Source organism: Pseudophryne corroboree, chromosome 3 (genome assembly GCF_028390025.1).
Source record: "Pseudophryne corroboree isolate aPseCor3 chromosome 3, aPseCor3.hap2, whole genome shotgun sequence".
Classification (NCBI taxonomy): domain Eukaryota; kingdom Metazoa; phylum Chordata; class Amphibia; order Anura; family Myobatrachidae; genus Pseudophryne; species Pseudophryne corroboree.
In genome coordinates this window covers 24,808,253-24,824,546 of record NC_086446.1, presented here as the reverse complement: position 1 = coordinate 24,824,546, position 16,294 = coordinate 24,808,253, and the positions used below count along the sequence as shown (strand labels likewise).

General features: G+C 47.9%; 1 protein-coding gene across 1 annotated transcript in view; it reads left to right on the top strand.

Moving 5' to 3' along the window:
* LOC135057090 (uncharacterized) overlaps positions 1-16,294 on the top strand; it is a 121,720-nt gene that overhangs the window by 33,145 nt on the left and 72,281 nt on the right. The window contains exons 7-9 of the mRNA XM_063962990.1: positions 5,564-5,683; positions 6,524-6,819; positions 10,836-10,903. Of these exons, the coding sequence (XP_063819060.1) occupies positions 5,564-5,683; positions 6,524-6,819; positions 10,836-10,903 (484 nt within the window). The remainder of the gene's footprint in view (positions 1-5,563; positions 5,684-6,523; positions 6,820-10,835; positions 10,904-16,294) is intronic.

Below are 16,294 nucleotides of genomic sequence, written 5' to 3'. Positions count from 1 at the left end.
TGTTCTTCCTCCCCCAGGTCGTCTGATGTTCCACCTCCTCCATATCAAGATTTCACGGATGTGTTCAGTAAAGCTTCTGCTGATATCCTTCCTCCTCATAGAGAATGGGACTGCCCGATTGATCTCGTTCCAGGGAAGGTTCCACCTCGAGGCCGAACTTATCCGTTGTCTCTGCCAGAGACGCATTCTATGGAGGAATACATTAAAGAGAACCTAGCAAAGGGGTTCATTCGACCTTCTTCTTCTCCAGCCGGCGCAGGCTTCTTTTTTGTAAAAAAGAAAGATGGTGCTCTGCGGCCGTGCATCGACTACAGAGGTTTGAACGACATTACCATCAAGAACCGCTACCCTTTACCCCTGATTACTGAGCTCTTTGACAGAGTTAGCGGAGCTACCATCTTTACAAAGCTGGACTTGAGAGGTGCATACAATCTCATCCGGATCCGTGAGGGTGACGAGTGGAAGACCGCATTTAACACCCGTGACGGACATTATGAGTACCTCGTCATGCCCTTCGGATTGAGCAATGCTCCAGCTGTCTTCCAGCATTTCGTCAATGAGATCTTCAGAGACATTCTATACCGTCATGTCGTGGTCTATTTAGATGATATCCTCATTTTTGCCAACAATTTAGAGGAACATCGTTTTTGGGTAAAGGAGGTTCTGTCCCGTCTCCGTGTCAATCATCTCTATTGCAAATTAGAGAAATGCGTCTTTGAAGTCAAGTCCATTCCGTTTCTAGGGTACATTGTGTCCGGTTCCGGACTAGAGATGGATCCTGTGAAACTACAAGCAATCCAGAATTGGCCGGTACCTTTAACCCTCAAAGGGGTCCAGAGGTTCTTAGGGTTCGCCAATTATTACCGAAAGTTTATACGAGACTTTTCCACCATTGTGGCGCCTATTACTGCTTTCACCAAGAAGGGTGCTAACCCGTCCAAGTGGTCTGAAGAAGCCATGCAAGCTTTTCATCTTTTAAAACAGAGGTTCATCTCTGCACCTGTCCTGAAACAGCCTGACATCGACTCTCCTTTCATCTTAGAGGTGGATGCCTCCTCCGTTGGAGTAGGAGCGGTGTTATCTCAGAGGGCTAAAGATGGCCATTTACATCCTTGCAGTTTCTTCTCACGGAAGTTCTCCCCAGCGGGGCGCAACTATGCCATTGGCGACCAGGAGTTGCTAGCCATCAAGCTCGCTCTAGAGGAGTGGAGATATCTGTTGGAGGGAGCTTCTCATTCAATCACCATCCTTACAGACCACAAGAACCTTCTATATCTGAAAGGCGCACAATGTCTCAACCCTCGTCAGGCCAGATGGGCACTTTTCTTTTCCAGGTTCGACTTTAAACTCCAGTTCTGTCCGGGCTCTCAGAATCGCAAGGCCGATGCCCTTTCCCGCTCATGGGAGCAAGAAAATGAGTCAGAGTCTTCAGACAAGCATCCTATTATAAATCCGTTGGCATTCTCCACGGTAGGGATGGACTCTACGCCCCCATCAGGGAAAAGTTTTGTGAAGCCGACACTAAGGAAGAAGCTCATGCATTGGGCCCATGCTTCCCGCTTTGCCGGACATACAGGTATCCAAAAAACCCTGGAGTTTATCTCTAGGTCCTATTGGTGGCCAACTCTGAAAAAGGACGTTTTGGAGTTTATTGCATCTTGCCCAAAGTGTGCTCAACATAAAGTATCCCGCCAGTCGCCTGCGGGGCAACTGGTTCCACTATCTGTTCCCCGTCGACCATGGACCCATTTGTCGATGGATTTTATTACAGATTTGCCCATGTGCAACAAGTTTAATACCATCTGGGTGGTAGTTGACCGGTTCACCAAGATGGCACACTTCATTCCTCTCACCGGTCTTCCGTCAGCTTCCAAGTTGGCTCAAATATTCATACAAGAGATCTTCCGACTCCACGGTCTTCCTGAAGAAATCATCTCGGATCGAGGAGTTCAATTCACAGCCAAATTCTGGCGAAGTTTATGTCAAGTCCTCCAAGTCAAGCTAAAGTTTTCCACGGCTTACCATCCTCAGACCAATGGTCAAACTGAGAGGGTGAATCAGGACTTGGAGGCCTTCCTCCGCATCTATGTGTCCTCCTCTCAAGATGACTGGGTTCAATTACTTCCCTGGGCCGAGTTCTGTCATAACAACCAGTATCATTCTTCATCTGCTTCAACACCATTCTTCACTAACTTTGGATTCCACCCTAAAGTCCCTGAGTTCCAACCGCTTCCAGCAACTTCTGTTCCCGCAGTGGATATCACCTTGCATCAGTTTGCCAATATCTGGAAGAGCGTACGATCAGCTCTGCTCAAGGCATCGTTCAGGTACAAGAAGTTTGCGGATAAGAAGCGTCGAGCAGTTCCTGCTCTCAAGGTGGGTGATCGGGTATGGTTATCCACGAAGAATTTGAGGTTAAGAGTTCCCAGTATGAAGTTTGCACCTCGCTACATTGGTCCTTTTAAAATTGAACAAGTCATCAACCCTGTTGCTTACAGACTCCAGTTGCCTCCCTTCTTAAAAATACCCAGGACATTCCATGTTTCCCTGTTGAAACCGCTGATCTTGAATCGGTTTCATTCCTCACTTCCTCCAACTCCGAAAGTCCAAACTCAACGAGGCGTTGAGTACGAAGTGGCCAAGATCCTGGACTCACATCACCGTTACGGTCAACTACAGTATCTTATTGACTGGAAGGGTTACGGCCCTGAGGAACGTTCATGGACCAATGCTTCTGATGTCCATGCTCCTGCCTTGGTCCGGAGATTCCATTCCAAGTTTCCTCAAAAGCCAAAGAAGTGTCCTGGGGCCACTCCTAAAGGGAGGGGTGCTGTCACGATCCGGGTATCTGGACGCCATTTCTTACCTATCAGATGCCTCCTAAGGCTGGCTCAGCGCTCCAGGACCGGATCCCATCTGTTATCCTGATGTGCACATTCCCGCATCCTCTCCTGTCTCTCTGGACGCAGTCACAGTAACGCCTTATACATCTGGCATGGCGTCTCCCGCGGCCTCCGCCGCCGTCCCTGAGCTTCTGCATTCAGAGTGGCGATTACGTCAGCCGCGGCCTCCGCTGTGTCCGCGTGGTCGGATGTGCATCTGTCAGCCTGGCGTCTCCTGTCTCCGGTGGCCGGCGCCGCCATTACTGTTTTCCAGACCACATGGATTACAATCCAAACTTCCCTCCAAGTGTCTGCATGGGCGCAGCCATCTTGGATTCTGTCAGCTGATCATTCCTACCAATCCGTTGTCAGTATTATTAATTTGCATAATTGCCTAGCCAATGCCTTCCTTGCTGCAGGTATAAATAGGTTGTGCCTGAGCAAGGAAGGCGTCAGTGCTTTGGTTGTCAAACCTAGTTCCAGTTTGTCTCTCTCCTGTGATTGTCTTCCAGGTTCCAGCTCCTGTCTCCAGACTTCTGCTATAGAGACCCGCACCAGCATTCCATCTGCGGTGTAGCCTGACTCTCCGATCCATTCTGGACTCTCCTGTTTCCAGCTACAACATCACCTGCTTCCAGCTCAGCTTCCAGCAGTGTACAGCTTCTCTTAAAGGGCCGGTGTCCTTTCTGCAGTTTACCACTCTCCACCGGTATTATTATTTCTCCGCTCTCAAATTCTACATTTCATCTATATTGCATCGCTCTCAAGCTTTATTTATTATTTAACTGGTTCCAGCCAGTATCCACTCCGTGCCAACACCTGTCTGGTTCTAACCAGGACCCACAGCAGCATTTTATCTACAGCAGTCCAGCTTTCCCTGGAACACCAGCTGGTACGACCCTGGGCTTTCCTCATTGCTACAGTTGAGCCTGGTAAGGACTTTCCAACTTGCAGATAATAAGAACTGTCTCATACCACCAGAGCTCTGTGGTCCCTGCCACCCTGTAGTACCCAGGAACTGTATTATTATTTCTCTGCTGATTTTTATGTTTCTTTTTACTGCTACTGAGATGCATGGAGTTTGTCATAAATAAATATCATTGACTTTTACTCAAGTTGTCGTGGTCACGCCTTCGGGCGGTTTCTCTTCATGTTACTTACATGTCCAGGGGTCTGATACAACCTCCCAGGTTCCGGTACATCTCAGCCCCTACATCTGAGGCTGCCTTCTGTCAGCTCAGGCCCTCAGTTGTGACAAATCTTACCTTAGTTTAACAATAAATCCTTTCCTCGAAATGTCCGTCTCCCTGGGCACAGTTCCTATAACTGGAGTCTGGAGAAGGGGCATAGAGGGAGGAGCCAGTTCACGCCCATTTAAAGTCTTAAAGTGCCCATATCTCCTGCGGATCCCGTCTATACCCCCCATGCTTCTAATGGTGACCCCAGCATCCTCTACGGACCAAGAGAAAAGGATTTACCGGTAGGTATTAAAATCCTATTTTTTCTCTGTGATTTTCGGTCACCATATACCTCCTGAATCCTCTGTATGTGCTGTCACACAATATCACCAGATATAATACCTAACCATGAACCCCCTGTTCATGGTTAGGTATTATATCTGGTGATATTGTACTGTGTCGCCCGTGGTTTACGCTTTCATATCATGTCAGCTACAAGGGGCGATGGTTCTGTGGCTGATCCTGCAATATGCGGTAGTGATGCCGCAGATGCATTAGAGGAAAACAGCAGCGGAGGGTTCAAGTTCTGGGGGTTCCCTACCCCCCCAGTCAGTCTGTAGCAATGGGGGTACATCACGACCCGCCTTGGGCTACTTTCTCTTATTTACTGACTATGCTGGTAACTAGACCCCTATGGGAACTCACATGCCTTTACAGCTACATATCGTCCCTGCGGTTAGTCCGCCATGGGCAGATCTCCTGTCCACTCAGTTACAGCAATTGAATCCCTCATTGGCTAAATAGAAACCTAACCCTCGCCCGCCTACGACCAAGGGGTCCTCTAAGTGGGCCATTACTTCCTCACAATCCACTTATGTTTCAGATACTTCATCCGATGAGGATGGAGTGTATACTGACCCCTCAGACACTGATCCAGATGCTTTTGATGGGGAATCTATTTCACAGGTGGATGTTCCTGACCTATTAGAGGCTATCAGGCTGATTCTTCAAATTGATGATGACCCATAACCTGTTATTGCCTCTAAGAAACCTGATAGATTAAAATGTCAGAAGGTTACCAAATTAGTTTATCCTCATTCTGACCACTTAGTTGATATACGTCCGGAGTCCTGGGAGAATCCCGGAAAGAAATGCACACCTCATAAGATGCTAGCTCGCTATCCCCTCGCTGCAGAGTTCAGTAAAAATTGGGAAATGCTGCATCCAGTGGACTCGCAAGTCGCTCGGCTGGTGGTGTCCTCTGCTCTGCCTGTTACTACCGTCACCCCTCTGAAGGAACCAACGGATAAGCGTGTGGAGGGTTGCTTAAAGTCTATGTATATCCTTGCGGGAGCTGTGCATCGGCCCACTATTCCTGCTACTTGGACTGCAGAAGCTATTGAAGCGTGGGCTCAGGAGTTGGAAGCAGAGCTGCCATCCAATTTATCTGATAATGCTAGACAATGTCTTTCGTATATTGACACAACCTCTCATTACATTAAGGAGGCGGCTTCTGATGCCGGTGTTCTGGCGGCTAAGGCCTCTACTACGTTCATTCTGGCTCACCGGATTATCTGGTGGCGGTCCTGGTCTGTGGATCGGGACTCTAAGAAAACCCTGGAGGTGCTCCCTTTTTAAGGGGAACATCTTTTTTGGTGAGGATCTCAACAAGATTGTTACTGACTTAGCCTCCACTAAGATGGCATGCCTACCTAGTACTGCTCCTACAGCTCAGAAGGTTGAGTACTTCCTTTCATACCTTTCGACCGCCAGCAAAAACAAAGGGTCAGGTGTACCCGAAACAGGTTCGCACTTCCAAAACCACTAAGCCCAAACCTAAATGTGCCTTGGCTGCCCGTCAGCTTGCTTCCAGATCAGACAAGACTACTGCATGACGGGGCGGGCCTCCCTCTGGGGGATCCCTGGGTGGGAGGCCGACTTCTACGGTTTACCCAGGTATGGTTGAAGACCACTTCTGATGCCTGGGTATGGGAAGTCATCACTCAACGGATACTCCATATCCTTCAAGAAACATCCCCCTCATCAATTTTGCCTGACAAACATCCCTTCGGATCAGGTGAAGGCAAAAACTGTTCATTTGGTATTACAGTCCCTCCTAGACACAGGAGTGGTAATGCCGGTGTGGCTCAGAGAGTCAAGGGGTACTATTCACCGCTGTTCCTAGTTCCGAAACCGAATGGTTCCCTCCGGCCCATTCTCAACCTCAAGTCTTTGAACAAATTTGTGAGGGTCTCCAAGTTTTGTATAGAAACTCTTCGCTCTATTGTTCTGGCTTTGGAGCCTGGGGACTATATGGTCTCCCTGGACATACAGAATGCTCACCTCCATATTCCTATTGCCATGTCGCATCCGCAATACCTGAGGTTTGCTTTTGTCAACCTCCATTATCAAATCCGGGCGTTACCTTTTGGACTGACGACGGCTCTGCGAGTCTTCACCAAGACACTGATGGCGGTGATGATGGCCCTGCTCCGCTGTGAGGAGGTCAGGATCCTACAGTATCTGGATGACTTGCTGATCCTGGCGAATTCCCCAGAAGTTCTCCGTTATCTGGATCTGACAGTCCAGTTTCTGCAAGCCCACGGGTGGCTCATCAACTGGAAGAAATCATCCCTGGTCCCTGCTCAGAGCACGGTGCACCTGGAGTCATTATTGGACACTCACAACCAGCGGTTGTTCTTGTCACAGGAGAAGGTCCTGAACCTTCAGGACTGCATTCGATGCTTCCTTTCTCGCCCGTGAGTGTCAATACACTCGGCGATGCAAGTATTTGGCCTCATGGTGCTGGCTCTCGACATGGTAGAGTACGCTCAATTTCATTCCCGCCCTCTGCAGAAGCTGATTCTTGCCAAGTGGGATGGCCTGCCTCACCTTATCAGGTCTCACATGATCTCCTTGTTTGCAGAGGTCCATCTGTCACAGAGCTGGTGGCCACAGGACCAACGATTGAGCAGGGGTCGTCCCTTCTGGATCTCCAACTGGGTCCTCCTGGCAACTGATGCCAGTCTGAGAGGTTGGGGCGCAGTGTTGGAGCAACACTTTCTTCAGGGTCGGTGGACCAGGGTGGAGTCTCTCCTCCCGATAAACATTCTGGAATTGCGGGCGGTGTTCAATGCTCGGAACCTGGCCCAGCATCTGATACAGGACAGGCCTGTTCAAGTACAGTCGGACAAAGCCACCACGGTGGCGTACATAAATCATCAAGGCGGCTCTCGAAGCCGCATGGCAATGATGGAAGTGTCAAGGATTCTTTAGTGGGTTGAACGCCATCTGCCAGCCATATCAGCAGTGTTCAATCCGGGGGTCCTCAACTGGGAAGCGGACTTCCTTAGTCTTCAGGACGTAAACGCCAGAGAGTGGAGCCTCCACCCAGAAGTATTTCAACTCCTAGTGGACAAGTGGGGCCTACCAGATGTAGACCTGATGGCATCTCAACACAATCACAAGGTCCCAGTCTCCGGAGCAAGGACAAGGGATCCTCAAGCTGCGTTCGTGGACGCAGTGGCAATTCTGTGGAACTTTCGGTTGCCGTACATCTTCCCTCCGGGTTCACTCCTGCCCAGGGTAATAAGGAAGTTCAAGCAAGAAGGAGGAATTCTTCTGATCGCTCCATCGTGGCCCAGACGGCATTGGTTCTCAGAACTACAGGGTCTCTCGCTAGAGCATCCTCTTCTTCCGCAACGCCCAGACCGCCTCGTTCAGGGCCCCTGTGTATACCAAGATTTTGCCTTGCTGGCTTTGATGGCGTGGCTCTTGAAGCTTCAGTTCTGAGGGCCAAAGGATTTTCTGAGGCGGTTATTCAAATTATAGTTAAATTGTAGTGTAGCGCTCAGTCCTAGCTTTATGTTTGGTTGCCTGAATGAAAGTGATATTTTCTATAGACGTGCTTGGGTTACGTATATTCAATGGGTATTGGATATTTCCAATAGTGTATATTAACACTAAATGCTTATGTTTCCATAAATAAAGTGTCCACATGCAAATCAATAAAGATAATGTCGATTTATTATTGTCAAAATTCCTCCAAAGGAGAGTTGAGAGTATTTCTTTGTCTTTATGTATACTGAGTGTGTGTTACAGCTTGCGGCGTCCCGCACAGCTGCTGACACTAATGATTGTTCAAGTCTGTGTTGAAAAAAATATTATATAAAAGGAAGAAAATTATGAAAATATAAAAATTGGCAAAAAGCTAGAAAAAACAACAAAAGCAAAAAACAAAAGCAAAAACAGAAATAAACACAAGGGCCCAGTCGTGGGTTTCTTCACGGTTTGGGGTGTCTGGGGTTAATCAGGGAAAAGTCGGTCGCTCCGGACTGGTCTTTTCTCTCTAAACTCCGCTTCTCATAGCTTGTCCTGGTTCAGACACGCCTGGAAGCCGGAGGGTTCGAGAGGCTGACCTGTCTAGGGTGAAGGGGAAACTCCGTCAGTGCTCTGCGGAGCGACTTCAGGAGTGACCCCTGCCGCATACGGAGACTCACCTTCTGTTTCCTTCAGTTCCCCCGTCGCACCTCGTCACCGACTTCTTCTCTTGGATTCTCTTCTGTTGCTAGGCAGCGTGGTTGGTTTCCGGGTTTCCCCGATCACGTGACCGGGACTCTGCTCCGTATTGTGCGCTTGTTGTGGTATAAGTCTGTTTCGGTTTTTAGATTGCAGTGTTAGCTCCAACGCGTTTCAGCCTCTAGGGCCTTCCTCTGGGAGAAGTGGATAACTGGAGTAGTGTTTTCCAGGTTTATAAGGGCACATATTGTGACGTCATAGGTCACGTGATTAGAGTTCATGCTTGTCATTGGTCTCCTTGTTTCTGACCAGTGTGTTAGTTTCACATTTGCCAGATGTGCTTTCTGTTGTTTTTAAATATCAATAAGGGTTGTATGGATATGGTATTTGTACAGAGGAAAATTGCATTTGTGCAGAGAAGGTTAGACATATGGGAAGTATTTTAGTCGCAGATAGTAACAGTTTGATAGTTGGTGTGTGTAATGTGAGGATCAGGTTCTGATTGTGGTGATTTGATTGTAAATACAGTTAAAGGTATAATTGATGTAGTCAATATATACCTCCTACAGCTAGAGACAGGTGATTATTTTACACTGGACTTCAATGGGATATGTATGTCTGACCAGTCCCTGCAAGGGGTTTGTGTACCGTAATGGAACATTGCTGTGTTCCTTCCTATTTTCAAAATATTTCGATCTTTTCATTTTTTGCATATTAATGATTTCACTTCATTGTCACGATTAAGTCCCATGCTAGCTAGTGTTTTTAGCTCATACATCCATCTTAGTTCCATGGTGTTAATTTTTGTGCTATAGTCCCCTCCCCTCCAGTTAGGGTGTATCTCCTGAATCCCTATAAATTTGAGTGATAGTGGGTTACTGTCATGATGGTCCTTGAAATGTTTTGATAGGTTGTGGTCTTCTAGCCCCTTTTTGATGTTCCGAATATGTTCACTGATTCTTGTTTTCAAGGGGCGTATGGTGCGTCCTACATATTGTTTGGCGCATCCACACTCTAGTAGGTAGATGACGCCTTTGCTGTTACAAGTTATCCTCTCTTTAATATTGTAAGTTCTTTTTGTATTGGTGGAGCTAAATTGTGTGGCTGGTTTTGTGCTGCGCACTTTGCTGTTTTTGCATCCCATGCATGTACCACAGTAGTAGAATCCTGATACAGGTTTGGAGTTATTAATATGGGATTGGGTCATTTTGTTTGGTTTCATGTAGCTGTGTACCAGTTTTTGCTTTAAATCAGGTGCTTTTCTGAATATGACTTTCGGTTTTGTGTCTAGTATGTCGTTCAGTACTTCATCTTCCATAAGAAGTGGCCAGTGTTTTTTAAGGATGTGTTGTAGGGTTCTGGCTTGTTGTGTGTAGTTCGTGATGAATAGAACCTGATCTGAGTATTCCCTGTCTTTCTTGTTTTTATATTGAAGTAAATCACTTCTGTCTATTTCCCCTACTGCGTCGTATGCCTCCTCTAGCAGTTCCTCTTTATATTGTTTCTCTCTAAATTCTGTCATCATTTCTCTGCCTTGGGTCACATAATCCGTTTTCTTTGAGCAGTTTCTCCTTAGTCTTGTGAGTTGTCCTTTTGGAATGGATTTTAACCAGTTGGGATGATGCCCGCTGGTGGATATGATGTAGCTATTAACGTCAACAGTTTTCCTAAAGGTTTTTGTGTGTAGTTGGTCATTTTCTGAAAATATATTGAGGTCAAGGAAATTTAGATCGTTCTTGCTGTAGGTAGTTGTGAAGTGTAGATTGTTTGTGTTCTGGTTCATTGACTGGATGAATTCGATTAGTGTTCCCTCCTCTCCCCGCCATATGAAGAATATGTCATCTATGTAGCGCGTCCAGAGCACAAGATTCGCCCCCAGCTCTGGTCTTCCCCACACGTGATGGTCCTCCCACCAACTCATAAAGAGATTGGCGTAGCTGGGGGCGAATCTCGTGCCCATCGCGGTACCCCTGGTCTGCAGGTAAAACTCATCCTCAAACCATAGGTAGTTGTGTTTGAGTATAAAATAGATACTGTCGATGATAAACTGTCTTTGTGTGTCTGGCAAGTTCTCATCTTTTTCTAGATGGTATTTGATACTTGAGATCCCTTGCTCATGGTCTATCACTGTATATAGTGATGTTACATCTGAGGTTACAAGCCACATTTCTTAATTCCACTCTAACCCTTTAATCTTGTTTAGTATGTGTGTTGTGTCTCGTAAATAGGATTTTTGTTTCTGTACATATGGTTGTAGATTTGTGTCTATGTATTCTGACAAGTGTGAAGTTAGTGAACCAATACCGGATATGATGGGTCTTCCTGGTGGGTTTTGTGGGTCTTTGTGTAGTTTTGGCAAATAATAAAAGACTGGAATGATGGGGTGGGGGGTCTGTATGTATTGGTATTCAGATTGGTTAAGGATACCGGTATTCGCTCCCTTTTGTAAATGGTGGTCTAGTTCTTTCTGAAATGTAGTGGTTGGGTCTCTGCCTAGTTTCTGGTATTATTCAAATTATGTTGAAGGCCCGTAAGACGACTTCAGCTCAGATTTATCATAGGGTCTGGAATTCTTACTTTGCTTGGTGCGCATCTAACAATCATGACGTTTACAAGTTTAGTACGGCCAACCTTTTGGCTTTCCTGCAACAAGGCCTGGACTTAGGCCTTCGTCTGGCCTCCATCAAGGTTTATATTTCTGCCTTGTCGGTATGGTTTCAGAGAAAAATTGCGACCCTGCTTGATGATCATACTTTCACTCAGGGTGTTTTACGGATTCAACCTCCCTATGTCCCGCCCGTTGCTCCTTTGGGATTTGTCGGTGGTTCTGGAGGCCTTGCAAGAGTCTCCATTTGAACCCCTTGAATCTGTGGACCTTAAGTGGCTTACTCTTAAGGTCTAATTTCTGCTGGCTATTGCCTCTACTAGACGGGTTTCAGACTTGGGTGCCTTATCCTGTCGGTCACCTTTTCTGATTTTTCACCGTGAACGAGTGATTCTTCGGACGCTCCCTGGTTATCTGCCAAAGGTGGTGTCATCTTTCCACCTTAATCAAGTGATTGTGGTTCCGGCCTTTATCTCTCCTGAATTGTCCTCCAAAGAGCGGTCTTTGAATGTGGTACGGGCTCTCCGCATCTATGTGAAGAGGACAGCTTCCGTTAGGAAGTCCGATTCTCTTTTCGTACTTTTTGGTTTTCGCAAATGTGGCTGGCCTTCGAATAAGCAGACCTTTGCCAGATGGATTGGAATTGTGCTTGCACAAGCTTATATACAAGCTGGTCTTCCAGCTCCTGCTACCATCAAAGCCCATTCTACTCGGTCGGCTGGACCTTCTTGGGCGGCCGCCATGGTGCGACCCTTGAACAATTGTGCAAGGCAGCTATGAGGTCCTCAGTGAACACGATCATAAGGTTCTATACCTTCAATACTTCTGCCTCCCAGGATGACTCATTTGGACGCCGGGTTTTTGTGCCCGCTACAGTGTGTCCCCCCTCCCATGAGGAACTGCTTTAAGACATCCCCGATGTTATCCCTGTGGAACCCAGTGTACCCCGCTGCAAAAAAGGAGATTTATGGTAAGAACTTACCTTTGTCAAATCTTTCTGACGCACTTAGCTTCTTTGGGTTTGTATGGCATTAGCCGCTGATACCTTCTCCTGTCATGAGAATGTGGTGTATGTGGCTACGAACGGTTGTCGTCTCTTTTACCTGCTACTGCATTGGACTGTTTAACAAAACTGAGCTCTTGTGCACGGTGGCGGGGTTATAGAGAAGACTGTGCTGAGCATCTGGGTAACAGTCAAAGCTTTTACCCTGTTGGTGCCTCGGATCAAGAGCCTACTCTACGCCCCGATGTTATCCCTGTGGAACACAGTGTACCTTTTGTATTGGAATGGTGGATAAATGGTGACTCACAACCACAAAGTAGTTCTTAGTGGGTGGAAAAAAATAAAGATGCAGCAGACAAGGAGGTGGTTTGGATAGTGCAATATGTCGTGGAATGGTAAACCCTTTCTCCACGTCACACATACAGTGCATCTGGAAAGTAGTCACAGTGCTTCACTTTTTGTTATGTTACAGCTTTAACTGGAATAAATTAATTTCTCTGACGTCCTAAGTGAATGCTGGGGACTCCGTCAGGACCATGGGGAATAGCGGCTCCGCAGGAGACAGGGCACAAAATTAAAAGTTTGACCACTAGGTGGTGTGCACTGGCTCCTCCCCCTATGACCCTCCTCCAAGCCTCAGGTTTTTGTGCCCGTCCGAGCAGGGTGCAATCTAGGTGGCTCTCCTAAAGAGCTGATTAGAAAAAGTTTGTTAGGTTTTTTATTTTCAGTGAGTCCTGCTGGCAACAGGCTCACTGCAACGAGGGACTTAGGGGAGAAGAAGTGAACTCACCTGCGTGCAGGATGGATTGGCTTCTTAGGCTACTGGACACTAGCGCCAGAGGGACGATCACAGGTACAGCCTGGATGGGTCACCGGAGCCGCGCCGCCGACCCCCTTGCAGATGCCGAAGAGAGAAGAGGTCCAGAAACCGGCGGCTGAAGGCTTCTCAGTCTTCATGAGGTAGCGCACAGCACTGCAGCTGTGTGCCATTGCTCTCGGCACACTTCACACCAACGGTCACTGAGGGTGCAGGGCGCTGGGGGGGGCGCCCTGGGCAGCAATGAAAATACCTATTCTGGCTAAAAATACATCACATATAGCCCCTGGGGCTATATGGATGTATTTAACCCCTGCCAGGTTTTCAGAAAAACCGGGAGAAGAGCCCGCCGAAAAGGGGGCGGGGCCTATCTCCTCAGCACACAGCGCCATTTTCCTACACAGGTCCGCTGCTAGGAAGGTTCCCAGGCTCTCCCCTGCACTGCACTACAGAAACAGGGTAAAAACAGAGAGGGGGGGCACTTATTTGGCGATATTAATAATATTTAAGCTGCTATAAGGGGAACACACTTATGTAAGGTTGTCCCTATATATTTATAGCGCTTGGGTGTGTGCTGGCAAACTCTCCCTCTGTCTCCCCAAAGGGCTAGTGGGGTCCTGTCTTCTATCAGAGCATTCCCTGTGTGTCTGCTGTGTGTCGGTACGTGTGTGTCGACATGTATGAGGACGATGTTGGCGTGGAGGCGGAGCAATTGCCTGTAATGGTGATGTCACCCCCTAGGGAGTCGACACCGGAATGGATGGCTTTGTTTATGGAATTACGTGATAGTGTCAGCACGCTGCAAAAGTCGGTTGACGACATGAGACGGCCGGCAAACCAGTTAGTACCTGTCCAGGCGTCTCAAACACCGTCAGGGGCTGTAAAACGCCCTTTACCTCAGTCGGTCGACACCGACACGGACACCGAATCTAGTGTCGACGGTGAAGAAACAAACATATTTTCCAGTAGGGCCACACGTTATATGATCACGGCAATGAAGGAGGCTTTGCATATCTCTGATACTGCAAGTACCACAAAAAGGGGTATTATGTGGGGTGTGAAAAAACTACTTGTAGTTTTTCCTGAATCAGAGGAATTGAATGAAGTGTGTGATGAAGCGTGGGTTACCCCCGATAGAAAACTGCTAATTTCAAAGAAGTTATTGGCGTTATACCCTTTCCCGCCAGAGGTTAGGGCGCGCTGGGAAACACCCCCTAGGGTAGATAAGGCGCTCACACGCTTATCAAAACAAGTGGCGTTACCGTCTCCAGAAACGGCCGCCCTCAAGGACCCAGCTGACAGGAGGCTGGAGAATACACTAAAAAGTATATACACACATACTGGTGTTATACTGCGACCAGCAATCGCCTCAGCCTGGATGTGCAGTGCTGGGGTGGCTTGGTCGGAATCACTGACTGAAAATATTGATACCCTGGATAGGGACAATATTTTATTGACTATAGAGCATTTAAAGGATGCATTTCTTTATATGCGAGATGCACAGAGGGATATTTGCACTCTGGCATCAAGAGTAAGTGCGATGTCCATATCTGCCAGAAGAAGTTTATGGACGCGACAGTGGTCAGGTGATGCGGATTCCAAACGGCATATGGAAGTATTGCCGTATAAAGGGGAGGAATTATTTGGGGTCGGTTTATCGGATTTGGTGGCCACGGCAACAGCCGGGAAATCCACCTTTTTACCTCAGGTCACCTCCCAGCAGAAAAAGACGCAGTCTTTTCAGCCGCAGTCCTTTCGTTCCTATAAGAACAAGCGGGCAAAAGGACATTCATATCTGCCCCGAGGCAAAGGAAAGGGTAAGAGACTGCAGCAAGCAGCTCCCTCCCAGGAGCAGAAGCCCTCCCCGGCTTCTGCAAAGGTCTCAGCATGACGCTGGGACCTTACAAGCGGACTCAGGGGCGGTGGGGGGTCGCCTCAAGAATTTCAGCGCACAGTGGGCCCCTGGATCCTGCAGGTAGTATCTCAGGGTTACAGGTTGGAATTCGAGATGTCTCCCCCTCGCCGGTTCCTAAAGTCTGCTTTGCCAACGTCTCCCTCCGACAGGGCGACGGTATTGGAAGCCATTCACAAGCTGTATTCTCAGCAGGTGATAGTCAAGGTACCCCTTTTACAACAGGGAAAGGGGTATTACTCCACGCTATTTGTGGTACCGAAGCCGGACGGCTCGGTAAGACCTATTCTAAATCTGAAATCTCTGAACCTGTACATACAAAAATTCAAGTTCAAGATGGAGTCACTCAGTGCAGTGATAGCGAATCTGGAAGAAGGGGACTTTATGGTGTCCTTGGACATCAAGGATGCTTACCTCCATGTCCCAATTTGCCCTTCACACCAAGGGTACCTCAGGTTCGTGGTACAAAACTGTCATTATCAGTTTCAGACGCTGCCGTTTGGATTGTCCACGGCACCCCGGGTCTTTACCAAGGTAATGGCCGAAATGATGATCCTTCTTCGAAGAAAAGGCGTATTAATTATCCCTTACTTGGACGATCTCCTGATAAGGGCAAGGTCCAGAGAACAGCTGGAGGTCGGAGTAGCACTAACCCAAGTAGTGCTCCAACAGCACGGGTGGATTCTGAATTTTCCAAAATCCCAACTGATCCCGACGACACGTCTGCTGTTCCTAGGGATGATTCTGGACCCTGTTCAGAAAAAGGTGTTTCTTCCGGAGGAGAAAGCCAGGGAGTTATCCGAACTTGTCAGGAACCTCCTAAAACCAGGAAAAGTGTCTGTGCATCAATGCACAAGAATCCTGGGAAAAATGGTGGCTTCTTACGAAGCGATTCCATTCGGCAGATTCCATGCACGAATTTTTCAGTGGGATCTGCTGGACAAATGGTCCGGATCGCATCTGCAGATGCATCAGCGGATAAACCTGTCGCCAAGGACAAGGGTGTCTCTGCTATGGTGGTTGCAGAGTGCTCATCTGTTAGAGGGCCGCAGATTCGGCATACAGAACTGGGTCCTAGTGACCACGGATGCCAGCCTGAGAGGCTGGGGAGCGGTCACACAGGGAAGAAATTTCCAGGGTGTGTGGTCAAGCCTGGAGACATCTCTTCACATAAATATACTGGAACTAAGAGCAATCTACAATGCTCTAAGCCTGGCAAAACCTCTGCTTCAGGGTCAACCGGTGTTGATCCAGTCGGACAACATCACGGGAGTCGCCCACGTAAACAGACAGGGCGGCACAAGAAGCAGGAGGGCAATGGCAGAAGCTGCAAGGATTCTTCGCTGGGCGGAAAATCATGTAATAGCACTGTCAGCAGT